The sequence below is a fragment of the Geotrypetes seraphini genome, chromosome 13 (assembly GCF_902459505.1).
Source record: "Geotrypetes seraphini chromosome 13, aGeoSer1.1, whole genome shotgun sequence".
In the NCBI taxonomy this organism is placed as follows: domain Eukaryota; kingdom Metazoa; phylum Chordata; class Amphibia; order Gymnophiona; family Dermophiidae; genus Geotrypetes; species Geotrypetes seraphini.
The window spans coordinates 8099238-8117868 of NC_047096.1; the positions used below are offsets into that span (position 1 = coordinate 8099238).

The 18631-nt window shown below is 47.9% G+C and overlaps 1 protein-coding gene across 4 annotated transcripts in view; it reads right to left on the minus strand.

Moving 5' to 3' along the window:
* SLC16A1 (solute carrier family 16 member 1) overlaps positions 1 to 18631 on the minus strand; it is a 55561-nt gene that overhangs the window by 16708 nt on the left and 20222 nt on the right. For 2 of the 4 annotated variants that reach the window (XM_033919402.1, XM_033919404.1), the window contains exon 2: positions 10492 to 10747. In XM_033919402.1, coding sequence (XP_033775293.1) covers positions 10492 to 10708 — 217 coding nt within the window. In that variant the 5' untranslated portion in view covers positions 10709 to 10747. Of the gene's footprint in view, positions 1 to 10491; positions 10748 to 13871; positions 14062 to 18631 lie in introns of those variants that run through there. The other 2 variants (XM_033919405.1, XM_033919406.1) reach the window with 2 other exon arrangements.

An 18631-nucleotide genomic window follows, 5' to 3' on the forward strand; every position in this document is an offset into this window, starting at 1 on the left:
AATTAATCCACCCCCCCACCACCATCCACTGAAGGGCTGAGCAGTGACAGAATTAGATTCTCACTACAGGAAAGCAGGATTCTCTCTCTGGCTCAAAGACGCAGGTGAACCGACTGCCCTGCCTTAGTCAGAGGAGAACACTTCCTCCCAGACTGACTCAGTTAGGAGCATTTTGGAGACGGCAGTGTCGGTACGTGCTTCGGATCACATTATAAACACAGAGGCAACAGCGTGATTACTAGAAAAAGCTGCACGGCAAAGCCCGGCATGAGGAACTATCAGCAACTGACGTTTCAGCCGGATCTAGTTTCTCACATGTAGGGGAAACAATGCGTGCTCCCCCCACCCCTTGACTTCTGTTCTCAGCTGCCCGTTCCAATTTAACTCCTCAGCCTTCTCCTTTGACCTCAGATGGGCTGGGCTGGAGAGTGCAAGTGACCTCAGTCAGCCCCAGAGCAATCCCTATTCCTTTCCAAGGCACACGCTGTACGACTATTTATCATTTCTACTAGAGAATGACACGGTTGATGTTACCTGCGGCTAGCCGTGAGTAGCCGTGGGTAACCCGCCAAAACGGTGGAGGGGGGGGGAAAGGTGCTCACCGCAGGTGCGGAGACATGGCCATCCACCGTCCCGTGGAGCGGTAAATGGCCTTGTCCCCGCAGTTAAGGGAGGGAACGCGCACGTCCCCCTCCCTCCTTCCTATGAATCTATCTCCCTTCCCTCCCTCCCTCCCCCATACCTTTGCAGCGCGTTTTAAGATTTCAGAGTACTTGTTGAAAGCCGCCGAAGCCTACGTGCGTGTGTGAACAGAAGCTTCTCCACTGACGCGACCGGAAGTTGCGTCAGAGAAGCTTCTGCTCACACAAGCACACGATGCACGTAGGCTTCGGCGGCTTTCAACAAGTACTCTGAAATCTTAAAACGCGCCACAAAGGTAAGGGGGAGGGAGGGAGATGGGGTGCCAAAGGGCAGTGAGGTGGCGAGAGGGAAGGGTGGATGCTGCGGGGAAGGGGCGGCCCTTGACACCACAAGCAAGATAAGGAACATATCACGAACAGTCAAAGCGGCCGTTGCATGCCCACGACAAATGGATTGCAGAGAAATGTATATTGGTCCTAAATCTCAAAAAGTGTCACATTAGGATAAAATCTTGTATTGAAACAAACACACACTGCCAAGGATAACTTATGCAAACTGTAACCTGGAAACTCTAATTGTTTGTACGAGATCCCTAGTTTAGATCAAGTGCGGAGACAACCTTGTATCGCAAACTTGTTCTGTATTTATGTCAAATTGTAACCTGTCAGCTATATGTTATGTATGTTTAACCTGTAAGCTGTTCCAAGCTCTTTGGGAACAACGTGATAGAAAAACGAATTAAATGAAAAATTAAATAAACTACCCAAAATTAATCTCTCCCAAACCCTCCAACAATCCCCAATTCTCCTCCTTAGGTCCACCACACCCCCAGCTTCCATACCTTAGAAACTCATCCAAACCTTATCCTTTCTCCAATCCAGCATCACTCCCTTCTGCCAAAAACACCCCCCCCCCCCCAAGAAAGTGAGAAAGACTGAAGTGAGGAAAGAACCAAGTAAAATCCCACCACCTACAGCTCCAATCATTTGACTTTTAACTACAGGGAAACCGTTCCAGGCTGCAACCTGAACCTGATATTAATGGATACCTAGAGGCATATATAAGAACATAACATAAGAACATAAGCAATGCCTTCGCTGGGTCAGACCTGAGGTCCATCGTGCCCAGCAGTCCGCTCACGCGGTGGCCCAACAGGTCCAGGACCTGTTCAGTAATCTTCTATCTATACCCCTCTATCCCCATTTCCAGTAGGAATTTGTCCAATCCTTTCTTGAACCCCAGTACCGTTCTCTGCCCTATTACGCCCTCTGGGAGCGCATTCCAGGTGTCCACCACACGTTGGGTAAAGAAGAACTTCCTAGCATTCGTTTTGAATCTGTCCCCTTTCAACTTTTCCGAATGCCCTCTTGTTCTTGTAGTTTTCGAAAGTTTGAAGAATCTGTCCCTCTCTACTCTCTCTATGCCCTTCATGATCTTGTAAGTCTCTATCATATCCCCTCTAAGTCTCCTCTTCTCCAGGGAAAAGAGTCACAGTTTCTCCAATCTTTATCTCTCTCTCTCCCTCCCTTTCTCTCTCTCTTTCTATTTCTCTCTGTCTCCCTTTCTCTCTCTCTTTCTGTCCCTCTCTACTCTCTCTATGCCCTTCATGATCTTGTAAGTCTCTATCATATCCCCTCTAAGTCTCCTCTTCTCCAGGGTAAAGAGTCACAGTTTCTCCAATCTTTATCTCTCTCTCTCCCTCCCTTTCTCTCTCTCTTTCTATTTCTCTCTGTCTCCCTTTCTCTCTCTCTTTCTGTCCCTCTCTACTCTCTTTATGCCCTTCATGATCTTGTAAGTCTCTATCATATCCCCTCTAAGTCTCCTCTTCTCCAGGGAAAAGAGTTCCATTTTTTCCAATCTCTCTCTATTTCTGTCTTTCTCCCTTTCTCTCTCTCTTTCTTTCTATCTCTCTGTCTCCCTTTCTCTCTCTCTTTCTATTTCTCTCTGTCTCCCTTTCTCTCTCTCTTTCTGTCCCTCTCTACTCTCTCTATGCCCTTCATGATCTTGTAAGTCTCTATCATATCCCCTCTAAGTCTCCTCTTCTCCAGGGAAAAGAGTCACAGTTTCTCCAATCTTTATCTCTCTCTCTCCCTCCCTTTCTCTCTCTCTTTCTATTTCTCTCTGTCTCCCTTTCTCTCTCTCTTTCTGTCCCTCTCTACTCTCTCTATGCCCTTCATGATCTTGTAAGTCTCTATCATATCCCCTCTAAGTCTCCTCTTCTCCAGGGAAAAGAGTTCCATTTTTTCCAATCTCTCTCTATTTCTGTCTTTCTCCCTTTCTCTCTCTCTTTCTTTCTATCTCTCTGTCTCCCTTTCTCTCTCTCTTTCTGTCCCTCTCTACTCTCTCTATGCCCTTCATGATCTTGTAAGTCTCTATCATATCCCCTCTAAGTCTCCTCAAGGTTCAAACAACAGCACCAGAAAAAAAACTGCTTTCTAAGTGGTCAGCTAGTCTTCCAAGGCATCAGGAGTGACGTGTTCTTAAGGGAATCTTTTTTTTTTTTGTATATTTTTAGCTGGGGCAGCATGTTTCAAACCTCAGCAACGTGAAACCTTTGCAACTGGGGGCCTTTCTTTCAACACATAGATTTCTGGCTGCCATGTCCATGAAAAGGGCTCGCAACCTGACTGCCAGCACCATCCCTATTTACAAAAAGGGGTCTCCCGTCTTTCTTACATTAAGCAAACCGTTTAGACTTCTCCAAATGCAGGCTTAAAGACTAACAGCGCTTCAGAGACGTGTAAAGTACCCATTGAAAACCACAGCACCTGCAAAATTCCTTTCAGCTGACTGACGAAAACATTAAGGACGGTTTCATTCTTCCTGCTAGAAGCAAAAAAATCGATTTGAAAGCTTTCGCAGGCTCCATCTTCACCATTATAAAAGCTAAATAAAATCTGAACTACATAGTTTTAACCATCACCAGAATCCCCACCCCAAAGAGAGGTGTAGCTGGGTCACTAAACAGACAGGCAGGACTGAATCTAAATTCACGAAAGCAAAGGATAAGCACATTGGATCTTTAAAGGGGAGGAAGGGACGGCGACCCGTCAAATGCATGACAATTGCGCCCCGACAAATGGGAGGTGCACACAGTACACTTAAAATATTCACTTGTTAGGGTAAGGTTTAGATTATGATTATGGGAACCCTTTACATAAGTGGATATCTGGAAGGACCTGATTTGTTCAGACTCCTCGGGCCCCTTGGGAGGGGCTTGAGGCGCCTCAAATCCCTCCCAAGGGACTGGGCCCGAGGAGTCAGAGCAAATCAGGGCCTTCCAGATATCCACTTATGGCAGATTCAGATTGGTGTGCCTGCGCACAGTTCTTATGCACAAATTTGTCGGCGTGCCGGAAGGGACAGCAGTGGTGAAGTAAGGCAGGAGGGGGCGGACTGCCCCGGGCACCATCCTGGTGGGGGCGCCGGAACCTCTCCTCCTCCCCACCCCCCACTACTTCCCATTCCTCCCCTGCCGCGTGCGCGCCTTCACTGCTCCCCCCCCCACCGTACCTCTAGCTCTTTGCCGGCGCAAACATCCGCTCCAACCTGCTGCTCGCGCCGGCCTCAGCGTTCCCCTCCGACGCTACTTCCAGGTCCTGCGACTAGGACGTGACGCCAGAGGGACAGCTGGTGTGGGCAGCAAGTTGGCGACGCTGTTCGCGTCAGGGAATCTAATCAGGTACGGGAGAAGGGAAGGGGCGCGTGAACGGCAGGTGGAGAAGAGGGTGGGAGGGTGCCACTGCCCTGGGCACGTCCCTTCCTCACTATGCCAGGGAGGGACAGACTGGATAGGCCGTCGCAATCGTGATCTGCTGTCATTTTCTCTCGTTTCTGAGTTATCCGTTTTCGGATGCAGCTGTAGCGCTCGTAGAAAAGTGATACTCCCCCGTATACTGCCACACCCAGCACCTGGGTGAAAGCCAAAAGTGCAAACCCCACCAATAAAATCCTGGATAGCACGTTACAGTGTTATTCTGCTCCGTCTCCCGCTCTCTTGTCCAGCAAATGTCAAGGTCACAGCGGAGGGAAAGACACTGGCTCACATGCTGGGACACAGCCCAGAAGGGCAGACATCAGGTGATGGGCAAGATACAGTCGGCCTTGTTAAAACTGCCAACACTACGTGAATGTCAGCAAGTGAACGTCCCACCACCCCACTCTTTTCTCCTTGTTTTCATGCTTACTCTACGTATTTTCCTGGTTTGGCCCATCTAGGAGAAAACCCGGAGCCAAGAAAAGGGAACCAAGTTTGTCGATTCAAAGTTAAAGTGAGTCGAAAGCGGAGAGGCAGTGTGGGATAAGCAACACACTGAAGAAATGACCTGACACAGCCATGTTGTGGCCAAGTGGTTCATAGACAAAAGCGCCGAAGACAAAGGCGCGCGCCGACAACTGAGCGCAAGACGGAAGCGCCCGCCAAAGAAAAAGAGTGTTTTTAGGGGCTCCGACGGGGGTTTTTGTTGGGGAACCCCCCCATTTTACTTAATACAGATCGCGGCGGCGTTGTGGGGGGTTGTAACTCCCCTCATTATACTGGAAACTTAACTGTTCCCCTGTTTTTTAGGAAAAAAGTGAAGTTTTCAGTAAAATGTGGGGGGGGTTACAACTCCTCAAACCCCCCAAAATGCCCCCACAACGCGGCGCGATCTGTATAAAGAGAAGTGGGGGGATTCCCCCCCACACACCCCCATCGGAGTCCTTTAAAACAGTCATTTTATTCGGCGCGCGCTCCTTTGTCCCGGCGCGCTTTTGACCTGACACCGGCCAAGTAGATGCTGCAAGTGAGATGGCGTTTCTCCGACAGCCATAAAATACAGCAGCAGAGGAATATGTTGTGAATCCAGCAGGTTACAACTGTCCTGCAGTTTCTGCAACTAATGAACTATGGACCCAGATGCTGACACTTCCCGGTAGCTTAAACACAGCCGATGTCGGGTCATTTGAAATTTGTTTCCATTCAATCTTTGGCTCCAGACCAGTCTGCTTTCTGCTTGCCTTTGTTTTGTCCTCTTAGCTCAGCTGGGATCAGGTATTTATTGATTTTTAGGTATTTATATACTGCCTATGAAAGTTATCTAAGCGGTTTACAATCTACCTAATGTACCTGGAGCAATAGGGGGGGGAGGTGGGGGATTAAGTGACTTGCCCAGGGCCACAAGGAACAGCATGGGATTTGAACCTACAACCTCAGGGTGCCGAGGCTGATGCTCTAATCATTAGGCCACTCCTTCAATAAAAATACAAAACAGGAACTTCTATTTTTGCAAGCTGCCCAAAGGCGTGGAGGGCCATTTTCAAAAAGGACATCTCTAAGTCCAACTTGAATAGTTCTCGCTAAACATCCAAAATTGGAATCACAGAAACATCCATTTTCAAAAGTCAAACTACCAGATGTCCCCCAATTTTTTTTTTTTTTTTTAAATTGCCTAGTTGGACGTCTAGGCCATCCAACCTTTAAGATGGCCAAATTTATACCCCATTTTCGACCACAGGATCATCCAAGTTGAAAACATCCAAATCCAGACATAAGAACATAAGAATTGTCGCTGTTGGGTCAGACCAGTGGTCCATCCTGTTCAGCAGTCCGCACACAAGGCGGCCCTCAGGTCAAAGACCAGTGCTCTAAATGAGTCCAGCCTCCCCTGCGTACCTTCCAGTTTAGCAGGAACTTGTCCGACTTGTCTTGAAACCCTGGAGGGTGTTTTCCCCTATAACAGACTCCGGAAGAGCGTTCCAGTTTTCCACCACTCTCTGGGTGAAGAAGAACTTCCTTACGTTTGTACGGAATCTATCCCCTTTCAACTTTAGAGAGTGCCCTCTCGTTCTCCCTACTTTGGAGAGGGTGAACAGTCTGGACGTGGGAGTGGCCTTTCTCGTGATGGACTGGTCACATAAACACGCCAACAGAGCAGTGGGACACCTTGGCGGACACTGTTGTAAAGTTCACATAAAGTGTGCCAGAAGTATATCTCACCATAACCCCATTCTAAATTTATGGTGACACCTCCAAAACTCCCCCAAAACCTATTAGACCCACCTGTCTACCACCCCAATAGCCCTTAAGCCAGCCATTGCACTTATATATTTTAAATATCAGCAGCAGTGGAGATCAACTGCTTTTACATCTAAGCAGCAATGAGACCAGCCACAACCACCGAGAGCACTCAGACCCGATCCTACCAAGAGTGTGAACTCTTCCCCCCCTGCAATCTGCTAAGAAGATCGACTGTCGGCTCCGGGTGGCTTTCCCGCAGAGGAGAGAATCCTGCATTCACCGTGGACCTCATCTGGGGCAGCCTCCTTGGAGCGGCTGGGGCACGGGCAGTGTGTCTGGGAGGGAATGCATGGATGGGAGAACATCGCAGGGGAGGAGACATAGGCATCCTGGGACTGTCGGCCAGAAGAAGCCCTTTCTGGATACGTCAATCGCTCCTCCTAAACTTACTTGCTCCACTTCATCACTGATGCTGACCCATTCTGCTTCTATTCCTTTCTCTCCTCTCTTCTACCTTCCAAAGTATTTAGATCAATGCTGTCTTTTTAAAATGTTTATTTTATTTTTATTTTTCCTCTAACTCTATTTTTCACTTCACTATTACCCTCCAGGTACTTTAGTTAGATTGTGAGCCTTCGGGACAGTAAGGGAATTTTCCAAGTACCTTTCTTATTTCCAATCTTAATGTATATTTTCTGTAAACCGCTTAGAACCTAACGGATGTAGCGGTATATAAGAAATAAATTACATTACATTACATTAACTGCATGTAACTATGTTTAATCATTGTGAACCGCCTAGAACTCACTGGGTATGGCGGTATATAAGAATAAAGTTATTATTATCATTATTATTATTATCATTATATGGCCTCACACTTTCCACCATAAATGTAGTGGTTAGAGTGACTTATGGGCCTGGGCCCTCCTCTCTATGGCTCACTAGCCCACCCACCAGGCTACTGAAGACACCTGTGCGATGATCTACAGGTGCTGCTGCTCTAGAGACAGGTATGTTCTGTTTCATTCAGGAGGGAGGGGGCCAGTCATTACTTAGTCCCCCCAGTGGTCACCTGGTCAGTTTGGGACCCTTTTGGCACTTAGACATTCTAAAAGAGGCCTAGCTCCTGACAGCTTAAGTTCAGTTCAGGACACCTTGGGAAAGTTTTGCTTATCGCCATAGAACGTCCAACTCTAAGCCTGCCCAATTCCCGCCCAAAACACGCCTTTTAGAAGCCCCCTGAAGGTTTAGACGACCTGGAGGGCGAACTTCCCACAAGGCGTCTAAATATTTCATTTTGAAAATTGGGACATGTACGTTTTGGAGAGGAAAATGCTGTTTCGAAAATGAGCCCCTTAGTGTGGATTGCCATAAGAAATAAAAGGAAACAGTCTTGGCTGATTATACAAAGGTATTATAAATCAAAATAAAAAAGTTCATTAATAAACTTAATGGCTTTAAACATTTCTTGAATAAGTAAAACGTTAACAATTTTCTAAATCTTAAGTAACAGGGTTCCGCTCTTAATAACAAATATAGAGCGTTCCAAAATTTTACTGCTTGATAAGCAAAAGGCGGCAACAAAAAATGTTTTACAGACAAAGAGAAGAGAAGGAGTAAATTATTTTTCAATCGGGGACCACTGGATAGAAATAAGGCAGATAATTAACTTGGAGTTAACCTATGTATTAATCCAAATGTTGGTGGATGTCTTGACTAAGCAGCGGGCACGAACAGAAAGCCAGTGAAGTTGAGTCAAAACAGGAGTTGCCCTTTCTGAGCGACTCTTTCCAACAAGCATTTTAGCTGCAGCAATCTGTAGGATTTGGAGACAATCAAAAGGTTTTCGGTGCAATCGATATATAGAAGGTTGCAATCGTCAAGCGATGAATTGCCCCACGATTTTTCCCTCATTTTATATCTCGGCAGACTCTGGAACCCTGCACCAGGAGCTTAAATCCAGATATGAGCCTAAAGCAGGAGTTCTCAACCTATTTCTTGGAGAACAACCAGGCCCAGATGCACTAAAGTCAGCAATCGTCTAACGATCGTCGCTAAACTGGTTTTGACTGATTTAGCGACGATCGGATTTGCACAATCGCTCATTCTCCGATCCGGCCATGCAAATAAGATCATTAATATTGAAATGCCATGTAAACTAGCAGAACGATTCATGCCCTAACATGGTTCGCGATGCACAAAAAGATCGCTTTTAGCGATCCGAAAAAAGCGATTGGTCAAGACCTTTTGCATACCTGTCCTATCGATAGTTCAGCCCTGAAATTAATATATTTATAACATACCATACCTTTTTTTAATGGGTACAGATGCTGTGTGTGTGTTACACATGCACAATATCTGCCCCATTAAAAAAAAAACCACTGCTAGCCAAGCCCCCCCCTGCCCATGATGAGCCACTGCCTCCCCCCCAAAACTGTGGGTCCCTGAACCCCCTGACAATGATATTCATCCCTGTGACAGCAATGCACCCAGAGAGATAGGATGCCCCCCCACCCTCACCAGGATCCTCCCCCCGAGCCGTCCCCGCTCCCCTTTGTTTAAAAAAAATAAAACTGGCAGGAGGGATGCCCAGTCCCTCCTACTCCGCAGGCTGCCACTACAACATGGCGGGCCTTTCCCTTCCCGGTGCATCCTGGGATACAGCGGGAGGAGCCTAAGGCCCCAATTGGCTCAGGCGCCTAAATCCCCTCCCTCCTGGGAAGGTTATGGATTAGAGGCTATATCAAAATGGTGGGTTTTCAGTCTGTTTTTAAACAAAGGAAGGGAAGGGGCGTGGCGGACAAATTTGGGTACACAATCACCTCCCACCCTTTCCTGGCATATCTCTGTAACATTTATTGGGGTAGATATTTATCTGGTAAGGTCAGTCTATTTTGTCTGTCACCAGCTTTGTATATTCAGCACTTAACCAGCTACAATGAACTGCATGAAGATACAACTGTGTTTGATGAGTTATACTAGTCAGTTATACTAGTCAGTCCCCTCTATAGCAATTAACTTGTTCTATTGATCACTCTCTCCTCAAAAATGGATTTCCTGTCCTATTAACCCTCTTTCTTCCTCCCTTCTTAAAGTCAATCAATTTGTACCTTTGCTTAATCTTTGTTAACCACATAGAACTTCACGGTATTGCGGTATATAAGCTGTTATTATTATTATTATTATTAAGAGCTGAATATCGGCACTTAACCGGTTAAAATAGCTAGTTTCAGCATAGACGCCCCCTGCGCATTTTCGGCAGCACTCTCCGGTTAAATGCCACTGAATACGCCCAGTTAGCCCCAAAGGAGGCGTGGCCTAGTGGTTGGAGCAGCTTCCTCAGCAGCCTGAGGTTGCGAGTTCAGTTCCCACCGCAGCTTCTTGTGACACTGCTTTGATTGTAACCACACAGAAAGCGCAGCACATCAAGTCCCACCTCCTTTGCAAACAATTTAAGTGGTCAGGAGCCATTTCTGGCCATTGAAATCACTTTAATTGTTGACCCCTTACTATGTTTAATTCCTGCACTGCAGCTTTCAGTGAGATTGAGCTAAGTGCTGCCCAAAATCCCACTCTATTTTCATAAAATTAAGAGAGCACCATGCAGTTCAAATTTTCTGCGAGTTAGGTGGTGCAAATGGCACCAGTGACAAGCCTCCAGAGATAGTAGAGGGGGAGAGCCAGCTTTAGAGGATGGGGTGGAGATAGAACGGTGGAGCTGGACAGGGTATCTGCCGCTTTGCCCAGTGAGGTCTTGGTTCTCTCGCTGAACATTTTCTGGTCCCCGCTTGAAAAAAGGGCGAAGATCTCTGCAGCAAGCGGACAAAATACGCACGAGACTCATTTCCTACCTCCTCCATACATGACGGCGAGCATGATGGACGAGATCCAGGACACCTCGCTGCTTGTGGCATTGAAGATGACCTCGATGTCCTTGAAGAAGACGGTGATGGACTTGGCGAAGGCATAGGAGAATCCAATGGAGATGAATGCACCCACCACCACCGCCCACCCCCAGCCTCCTTCTGGTGGGGTATATCCCTGAGGGCCGCCAGGCGCTACGGGCATTTTCAGTAATAGGGGTAACTCAGCTGAGATTCAAAATATCTGGAAGGGAGAGGAAAAAAAGTGTATGTTAAACACAGGACTATTTGAACTAAGTTATTACAGTATTACAGCAAAGAACCATAAAATGTAATTTCAAGAAAAAGATCAGCACAACAGTGAAATATGAGCAGAGAATCAGCCCAGTGCTAGAGTATCCGGCTGACAACCAGGGAAGCTCAGGGTTTAAATTCTACTGTACCGTGTTTCCCCCCAAAATAAAACATTAAAACAGTCATATTAATTTTGGGCCCAAAAAACGCACTAGGTTTTATTTTCGGGGTAGGGCTTATTTTTTCATGTACATGATCATCTCTCCTTTCCTCTCCTTCACCCCAATTCTTCTTCTTTCCTCCCCTCTCACCCATCCCCTTGTGCCTTCCCTCTGCAGCACCTTTCTATCCCTCCCTCCCATCCCTCGTGCAGCAGAACCCTTGCCCAGCTTCTATCCCTCCCTGCTGCGCAGCCAAACCCCCACTGACCGTACCATCCATCTCTCCCTCCCATCCGAACCCCGCCGACTGCAAGACCTACATACCTCCCTCAGCTTCGGCAGCCCTCTAAACAGGCTGCTTTGCGGCCTTCTCCCACCGGGGCCTTCCATGAACCATGTTGCTGATGACATCATCAGTGATGGGGCAGAGGGAATGCCTCGGCGGGAGTAGGCCGCGAAGCAGCCTGTTTAGAGTGCTGCCGATGCTCTCTGTGGAGGGAGGTAGTAGGTCTCATAAGAACATAAGAAATGCCTGTACCGGATCAGACCCGGGGTCCATCTAGTCCGGCGTTCCGCACACGCGGAGGCCCAGCCAGGCACACCCTGGCGAATACAATGTCACTCGTATCCCTCAATGTCTTCTGCAAGAAGATGTGCGTCCAATTTTCCCTTAAATCCTAGAACGGTGGTTTCCTCCACCAGCTCTTTCGGGAGAGAGTTCCAGGCGTTCACCACTCGCTGTGTGAAGCAGAACTTTCTGACGTTTGTCTTGGCCGTGTCCCCTCTCAGCTTCAGGCCATGACCTCTGGTCCGAGACTGGGTTACATTTGCCAATGTGAATAACGCTGTTTCTTGCTCACCATCCTTTCCCCCTGTTGGTGAGTGAGCTTGCTCCATTATGTCAATTCCTTTTAGCAATTTAAAAGTCTCTATCAGATCCCCTCTCAGTCTTCTCTTCTCAAGGGTGAATAGTCCCAGTTTTCTGAGGCGATCTTTGTAGCTCAAGTTCTCCATACCTTTTACTAGCTTCGTCGCTCTCCTCTGCACCCTCTCCAGTAGTGTTATATCCTTCTTCAGGTATGGAGACCAGTGTTGGACACAGTATTCCAGGTGTGGTCTGACCATTGCTCTATAAAGCGGCATTATGACCTCCCTTGATCTACTCGTGATTCCTTTCTTTATCATGCCTAACATCCTGTTAGCTTTCTTTGCCGCCGCTGCACATTGAGCCGATGGCTTCAGGGTTCTATCTATCAGTACTCCCAGGTCTTTTTCTTGATCGCTCTTCCCCAATGTTATACCTAACAGTTTGTACCCATGCTCCTTGTTTTTACTGCCCAGGTGCATCACTTTGCATTTTTCTACATTCTCGCGGTTGGAGGGTTGGCGGGGTCAGTGGGGGTTCGGCTGCGCGGTGGTGGTAGGGGAGGAGGGGTGGGGAAGCGCTGCTGCCGGCGAATCCAGGGACTAAGGCTTATTTTCGGGGAAACACGGTAGTTCCTTGAGATCTTGAGCAAGTGACTTAAACCGCCGTTGCCTCAGCTACAAAGTTATAGAGCAGTTCTGCAACCCGATGCCTTGCCGTGCACCCCCTGGCACTCTTCTCCGCCGCATGCCCCCCCACCCTGCGTACCTCTTTGCGGGTGTGCTGGCACCTCTCCTTCTCTGACCAGGAAGTGACGTCAGCAGGCGAGCCGAGGCTGGCGCAAGTAGCAGGCAGGAGATGCTGCTCGCTGCCAGCGAAAATTTGAAAATATGGGTAGGCGGAAAGGGGCCGGCACCCTTGCCCTCCCCTCGCTAAGCCACTGAATGGGGGCCAGTGGTCTCAAGGGGTGGCGTAGTGGTTACAGCTACAGCCTCAGCACCCTGAGGTTGTGGGTTGAAACCCACGCTGCTCTTTGTGACCCTGGGCAAGTCACTTAATCCCCCCATCGCCCCAGGTACATTAGATAGATTATGAGCCCACTGGGACAGACAGGGGAAAATGCTTGAGTACCTGAATAAATTCATGTAAACCGTTCTGAGCTCCCTGGGGAGAATGATATAAAAAACTGAACAAATAAGTGTGAAAAGTTTCAGCCTCTGATAACCAAAGCTGGTATTGTGACATCATAATGCCCGATTCCACCAATAAGAGCCAACCTCATCAGTGATGTCACAATGTCTGGAATGTCCTATACTTGGCTCACTTTTGCCACATTTTGATTTCTAGAGTGGGACAGTGGTTAAAGCTACAGCCTCAGTACCCTGAGGTTGTGGGTTCAAATCCTGCCCTGCTCCTTGTGACCCTGAGCAAGTCACTTAATCCCCCCATTGCCCCGGGTACATTAGATAGATTGTGAGCCCACCAGGACAGACAGGGAAAAATGCTTGAGTACCTGATTGTAAACCGCTTAAGTAACTTTGATAGGCGGTATATAAATACCTTAAATAAATAAATAAGGGGTCGCCATTGGCCCCTGGGCCTTGTATTGAAGAACGCTGCTTTAGAAAGATAAACATGGGTATCTGCCAGTACTTACTCCACTTACACACCATTTATCTTGAGACGGTCTTTAACAAATTAACATCATGAACCCAAGAAAAGAACCCATCTACAAACGGGCCCACGTGCATGCGCTTTTTAACATGTGCGCACTTAGCTACGTCATGAGAACCCGCTCCAAAGGGCAACCAAAGGTGAGAAAACTTCTGCCAGGGTATTACGAAGCCTCCAAAACCTACTAAAAAAAAAAAAAAAAGAAGCAAAAATCTATATGAGGAAGTTTCAGAAACATTTACAGAGGAAACACACTGCAAGCATTACATGATAAAGTGGAGAGCACAGATGTCTTAAACCCCAGTTTATATTTCTACAGAGGAGAGTACAAAGTTATTGTCACTATACGCAGAAAAATAAAAGAAGCAACTTACAGATTAATGGTAAAGGCCAGCACAGGAGATAAAGTTCCTCAAAGCACAATGTGTTTGAGCGAAAGTGCTCTGAAGGTCAATTTGGAGCCAGTGATCAGTGGAAAACGTCCCTGAATGTCATTGTGCCAGCAACTGGTCTCACATGATCTGCTCAGGAACTGGTTCGCCCCTCCAGCGGACATCCAAGAGGACTGATACTCTCAGCACAGTGACAAGTCTGCAGCAGGACTGCTTTTTGGAGAAGGACCCAGGCCACCCAGGGGAACCAGAAGTCCTCCAGGATGAAATATACCCAAAATTTTTGCAAACGAAAGAGAAGCCCTGAGCTGTAGGGAGGCTGAAACCAGGAAACCTTGAGAAGTATTCAATGCTGCTGGCTACCACTGTCACACTTTGTGACCCGCCTCACAAGCCCACTTAAACAGTAAGCTCTCTGAAACAGGACCTCGTTCAGCCTGTATTTAATATGTTAGGTAAAGCCTTGGTTCAGCGGTGCTCTAAAAATACCCAGACAGGTCCCTTACACAGCCCCTGTGTTCAAGGTGGAAGAAAGAAGAGCAGAAATAAGGTGAAGCATTGTTCAATCCTGTTTCACATCAGAAAGGCCCAGCTGTGGCCATTTTTATTGTGGAGAAAGAATAGGTTGGAGCGAGAGGGAATCACTCCCGCCCGCTAGACCACCAGGAGATCGCGGTAAATGAAGAAACACTAGCTAGGACTTCAGAAGAACGAGACTTGGGAGTAATCATCAGTGCAGACATGAAGGCTGCCAAACAAGTAGAGAAGGCCTCATCCAAGGCAAGGAGGATGATGGGATGTATCAGTAGAAGCTTCGTCAGTCGCAAACCTGAAGTCATAATGCCACTCTACAGAACCATGGTGAGACCTCATCTGGAATACTGTGTGCAATTCTGGAGGCCACATTACCGTAAAGACGTGCTTAGAGTTGAGTCGGTTCAGCGGATGGCCACTAGGATGATCTCCGGGCTCAAGGGTCTCTCGTACGAAGAAAGACTAAACAAATTGCAGCTCTACACTCTAGAGCAGGGGTGTCAAAGTCCCTCCTCGAGGGCCGGAATCCAGTCGGGTTTTCTGGATTTCCCCAATGAATATGCATTGAAAGCAGTGCATGCAAATAGATCTCATGCAGATTCATTGGGGAAATCCTGAAAACCCGACTGGATTCTGGCCCTCGAGGACCGACTTTGACACCTGTGCTCTAGAGGAACGCAGGGAAAGGGGGGACATGATTGAGACATTTAAATACATCACAGGATGTGTCGAGGTGGAAGACGACATCTTCTTTCCCAAAGGACCCTCGGTCACAAGGGGGCACCCGCTCAAACTCAGAGGAGGGAAATTTAATGGTGACACCAGGAAGTATTTTTTCACAGAAAGGGTAGTAGATCACTGGAACAAGATTCCAATGCAGGTGATCAAGGCCACCAGCGTGCTTGACTTTAAGAATAAATGGGACATCCACGTGGGATCCCTACGAGGGTAGAGTTAAGGAACTAGGTCATTAGCACTCAGACTTAATGGGGTGGGTCAGAAGAATGGGCAGACTTGATGGGCTATAGCCCTTTTCTGCCGTCATCTTTCTATGTTTCTATGATGTTCTGGTGGTGCGTAGTCAGGGATGCAGGTGTTCCTCTGACTTGGAAGGGAGCAGTAGCTGACGTTCTGGTTGGGGCGTGGGCGTTATTCTTGCTTGGGAGGGAGGGGGGCACTAGCTGACATTCCGGTGGGGGCGGGCATGCGCTGATCGCGGCAGCAAAAGTCTGCCTGTTCAGAGGGATTGCTGCAACGGTGGAAGGGGAAGACTCAATATAAACTGAGACCCCCCAGTTTTGGACCATTTTTATTCGGGTATATACAGTAATCTCCTGTATTAAGAAAGAACATTTGTTTATGATCTGGGAGTAGGGTTACCCTATGGCTCCAGACCAAAGGAGAACAGATTGAGACATTCAGGTTTTATTTCCCTCCTTTTTCTGGAGTCATATGGTAACCCTATATTGGGGCAACAGCAGAGGCAGAAACACAGAGGATGTCAGGCACTAAACAAGTAGTGCAACTCTTCTGTCCATCTATGCAGTAGTGCTGCCCGATTCACTTTGGTAAATCGAGTGAAATCGATTCATTGTCTGAAAAATACAGACTCACCAATTCATCAAGCACCCCCCTCCCCGGTGAGACCTGACATACCTTCGGGCCTCCTAAAGCAGCAGAGGCGGTGGCCAGTCAGCAGAGGCAGCTCTCTGTACAGGTTGCTCGCAGCTAGTCCCACCAGGACCTTCCTTCTGCCATCTTACTGATGACATGGAAGAGGGGAAGCCCTGTGAGGCAGGCCACAATCAGTCTATTCACAGTGCTGCCTCTTCAAGGCCAGCCACCACCACGCTGCTGCGGCTTTGGGAGGCCCAAAGGTATGGCAGGTCTCACGGTGGGAGGATCGGTGAGGTGCCGCTGCACAAAGAGATGGGAGGGAAGGATGGAAAACTACTGCACAGGGGGTTGGGAGGGAAGGGTGGAAAGATGCTGCACATGGGGGTAGAGAGAAGAGAAGAAGAATTGTTGAGGGAGAATTCCTGCATAAGGTTGAGGGCAGGGAGAGGTGGTACATGGGGAGAAAGAAAAAGAAATGTTGCACATGGTAATGGATGGGAGGAAGGGAAAGATGCTGCATGGAGGGGAACAAAGAGGTTTGACCCAGGGCATGAGAGAGAACGAGTAGACAATGGGAAAGAAACAAATGTTGGATATGGCAGTGGAAGGTAGAAAAAAATAGTTTTATTTTCTATTTTGCAATTACAATGTCAGATTTGAAAAGTGTGTCCTGCCAGAACTGGCATTAGACAGCGAGCGTGAGCTTGGACCTAACAGAGAGAGGAAAAGTCTTTTTTTGTTTATACCACAGAATTGGCAAGGAGTTGGAGGAGTGCAAAGGAGGTTGGGAGTGAAAAGGCTACAAAATGAACCTGCCAGGACGCTTGAAAAAAAAAAAAAAATCACCCAACTAGGCAAATTTTTTTCCCCTGAATCTGGCAGCATTACTGTGCCTTCTTCCCCCCTTCCCCACTCTCTGTGTCCGTCCCCACAGAGCCCTTGGTCCTCTCAGCACAAGCTAAAAGCTACACAGGGATATATACTGTCCCACTCTGCTCATCTGCAGCAGTACCGCAGTGCAGAGGTCACAGCTTATGTCACACACCGTGGCGGAGGCGCGCAAAAAGGCGAAGTGTCCTCAGGGACAGCGTGTCAAAGCCGACAGATAACCGACAACCTCAAAGAAACTTAAAAACCAGAACCAGATCAACACAGCAACCAGAAAAAAACACTGATATTTAAAAAAAAAAATAATAATAACAATAATCAAATTCTCACAGTCTACTAACCATGAAGCATCAGACAGACACAAGAAGCCTACCCCAGCACGCTCAGGATAAGAGAGAGGCCTACCCCAGCTAGCTCAGGCTATGAGAGAGGCCTACCCTAGCATGCTCAGGATAAGAGAGAGGCCTACCCCAGCTAGCTCAGGCTATGAGAGAGGCCTACCCTAGCATACTCAGGATAAGAGAGAGGCCTACCCCAGCATGCTCAGGCTATGAGAAAGGCCTACCCTAGCAAGCACAGGATAAGAGAGAGGCCTACCCCAGCAAGCACAGGATAAGAGAGAGGCCTACCCCAGCTAGCTCAGGCTATGAGACAGGCCTACCCTAGCAAGCACAGGATAAGAGAGAGGCCTACCCCAGCTAGCTCAGGCTATGAGACAGGCCTACCCTAGCAAGCACAGGATAAGAGAGAGGCCTACCCCAGCAAGCACAGGATAAGAGAGAAGCCTACCCCAGCTAGCTCAGGCTATGAGAGAGGCCTACCCTAGCATGCTCAGGCTATGAGAGAGCCCTACCCCAGCAAGCACAGGATAAGAGAGAGGCCTACCCCAGCTAGCTCAGGCTATGAGAGAGGCCTACCCTAGCATGCTCAGGCTATGAGAGAGGCCTACCCCAGCAAGCACAGGATAAGAGAGAGGCCTACCCCAGCTAGCTCAGGCTATGAAAGAGGCCTACCCTAGCATGCTCAGGCTATGAGAGAGGCCTACCCCAGCAAGCACAGGATAAGAGAGAGGCCTACCCTAGCTAGCTCAGGCTATGAGAGAGGCCTACCCCAGCACGCTCAGGATAAAAGAGAGGCCTACCCCAGCATGCTCAGGCTATGAGAGAGGCCTACCCCAGCAAGCACAGGATAAGAGAGAGGCCTACCCCAGCTAGCTCAGGCTATGAGAGAGGCCTACCCCAGCAAGCACAGGATAAGAGGAGTGGATCAAACATGAGCACTCTGGAGCAGTATCGAATTTGGAAGTACTTACTGCAGAGCTAAAATCACCTGACACAGATGCACTTCTGCTTTTGCCTGCTTCAGAGGTATATAAATTTTCAAGAACTAATGGCAGCAGTAATGTTGCAAAAAAAATCCTTACTCATAAACAGCACGCATTATTTGCACCTATCTTGACTATTAGAGTCAGTTCTATGCCCTGCACTGCAGAAACTTGTCAAACAGAAGGCAATAGCTTTTCCTTAGAAGACCACGTCAGGCGATTTCAGATCTTCAATGAATATTTTTACAAGGGATATTGTTCCAGGGTGTTTTATGTGCAATCCAGCTCTTCTGATACCCTGGAAGCACCAGGATCTTTTTTTTCTCAGTCTCACTTAAGCTGGTTTGAATTCATGGCATCTAGCAAAGATTTCTACGCT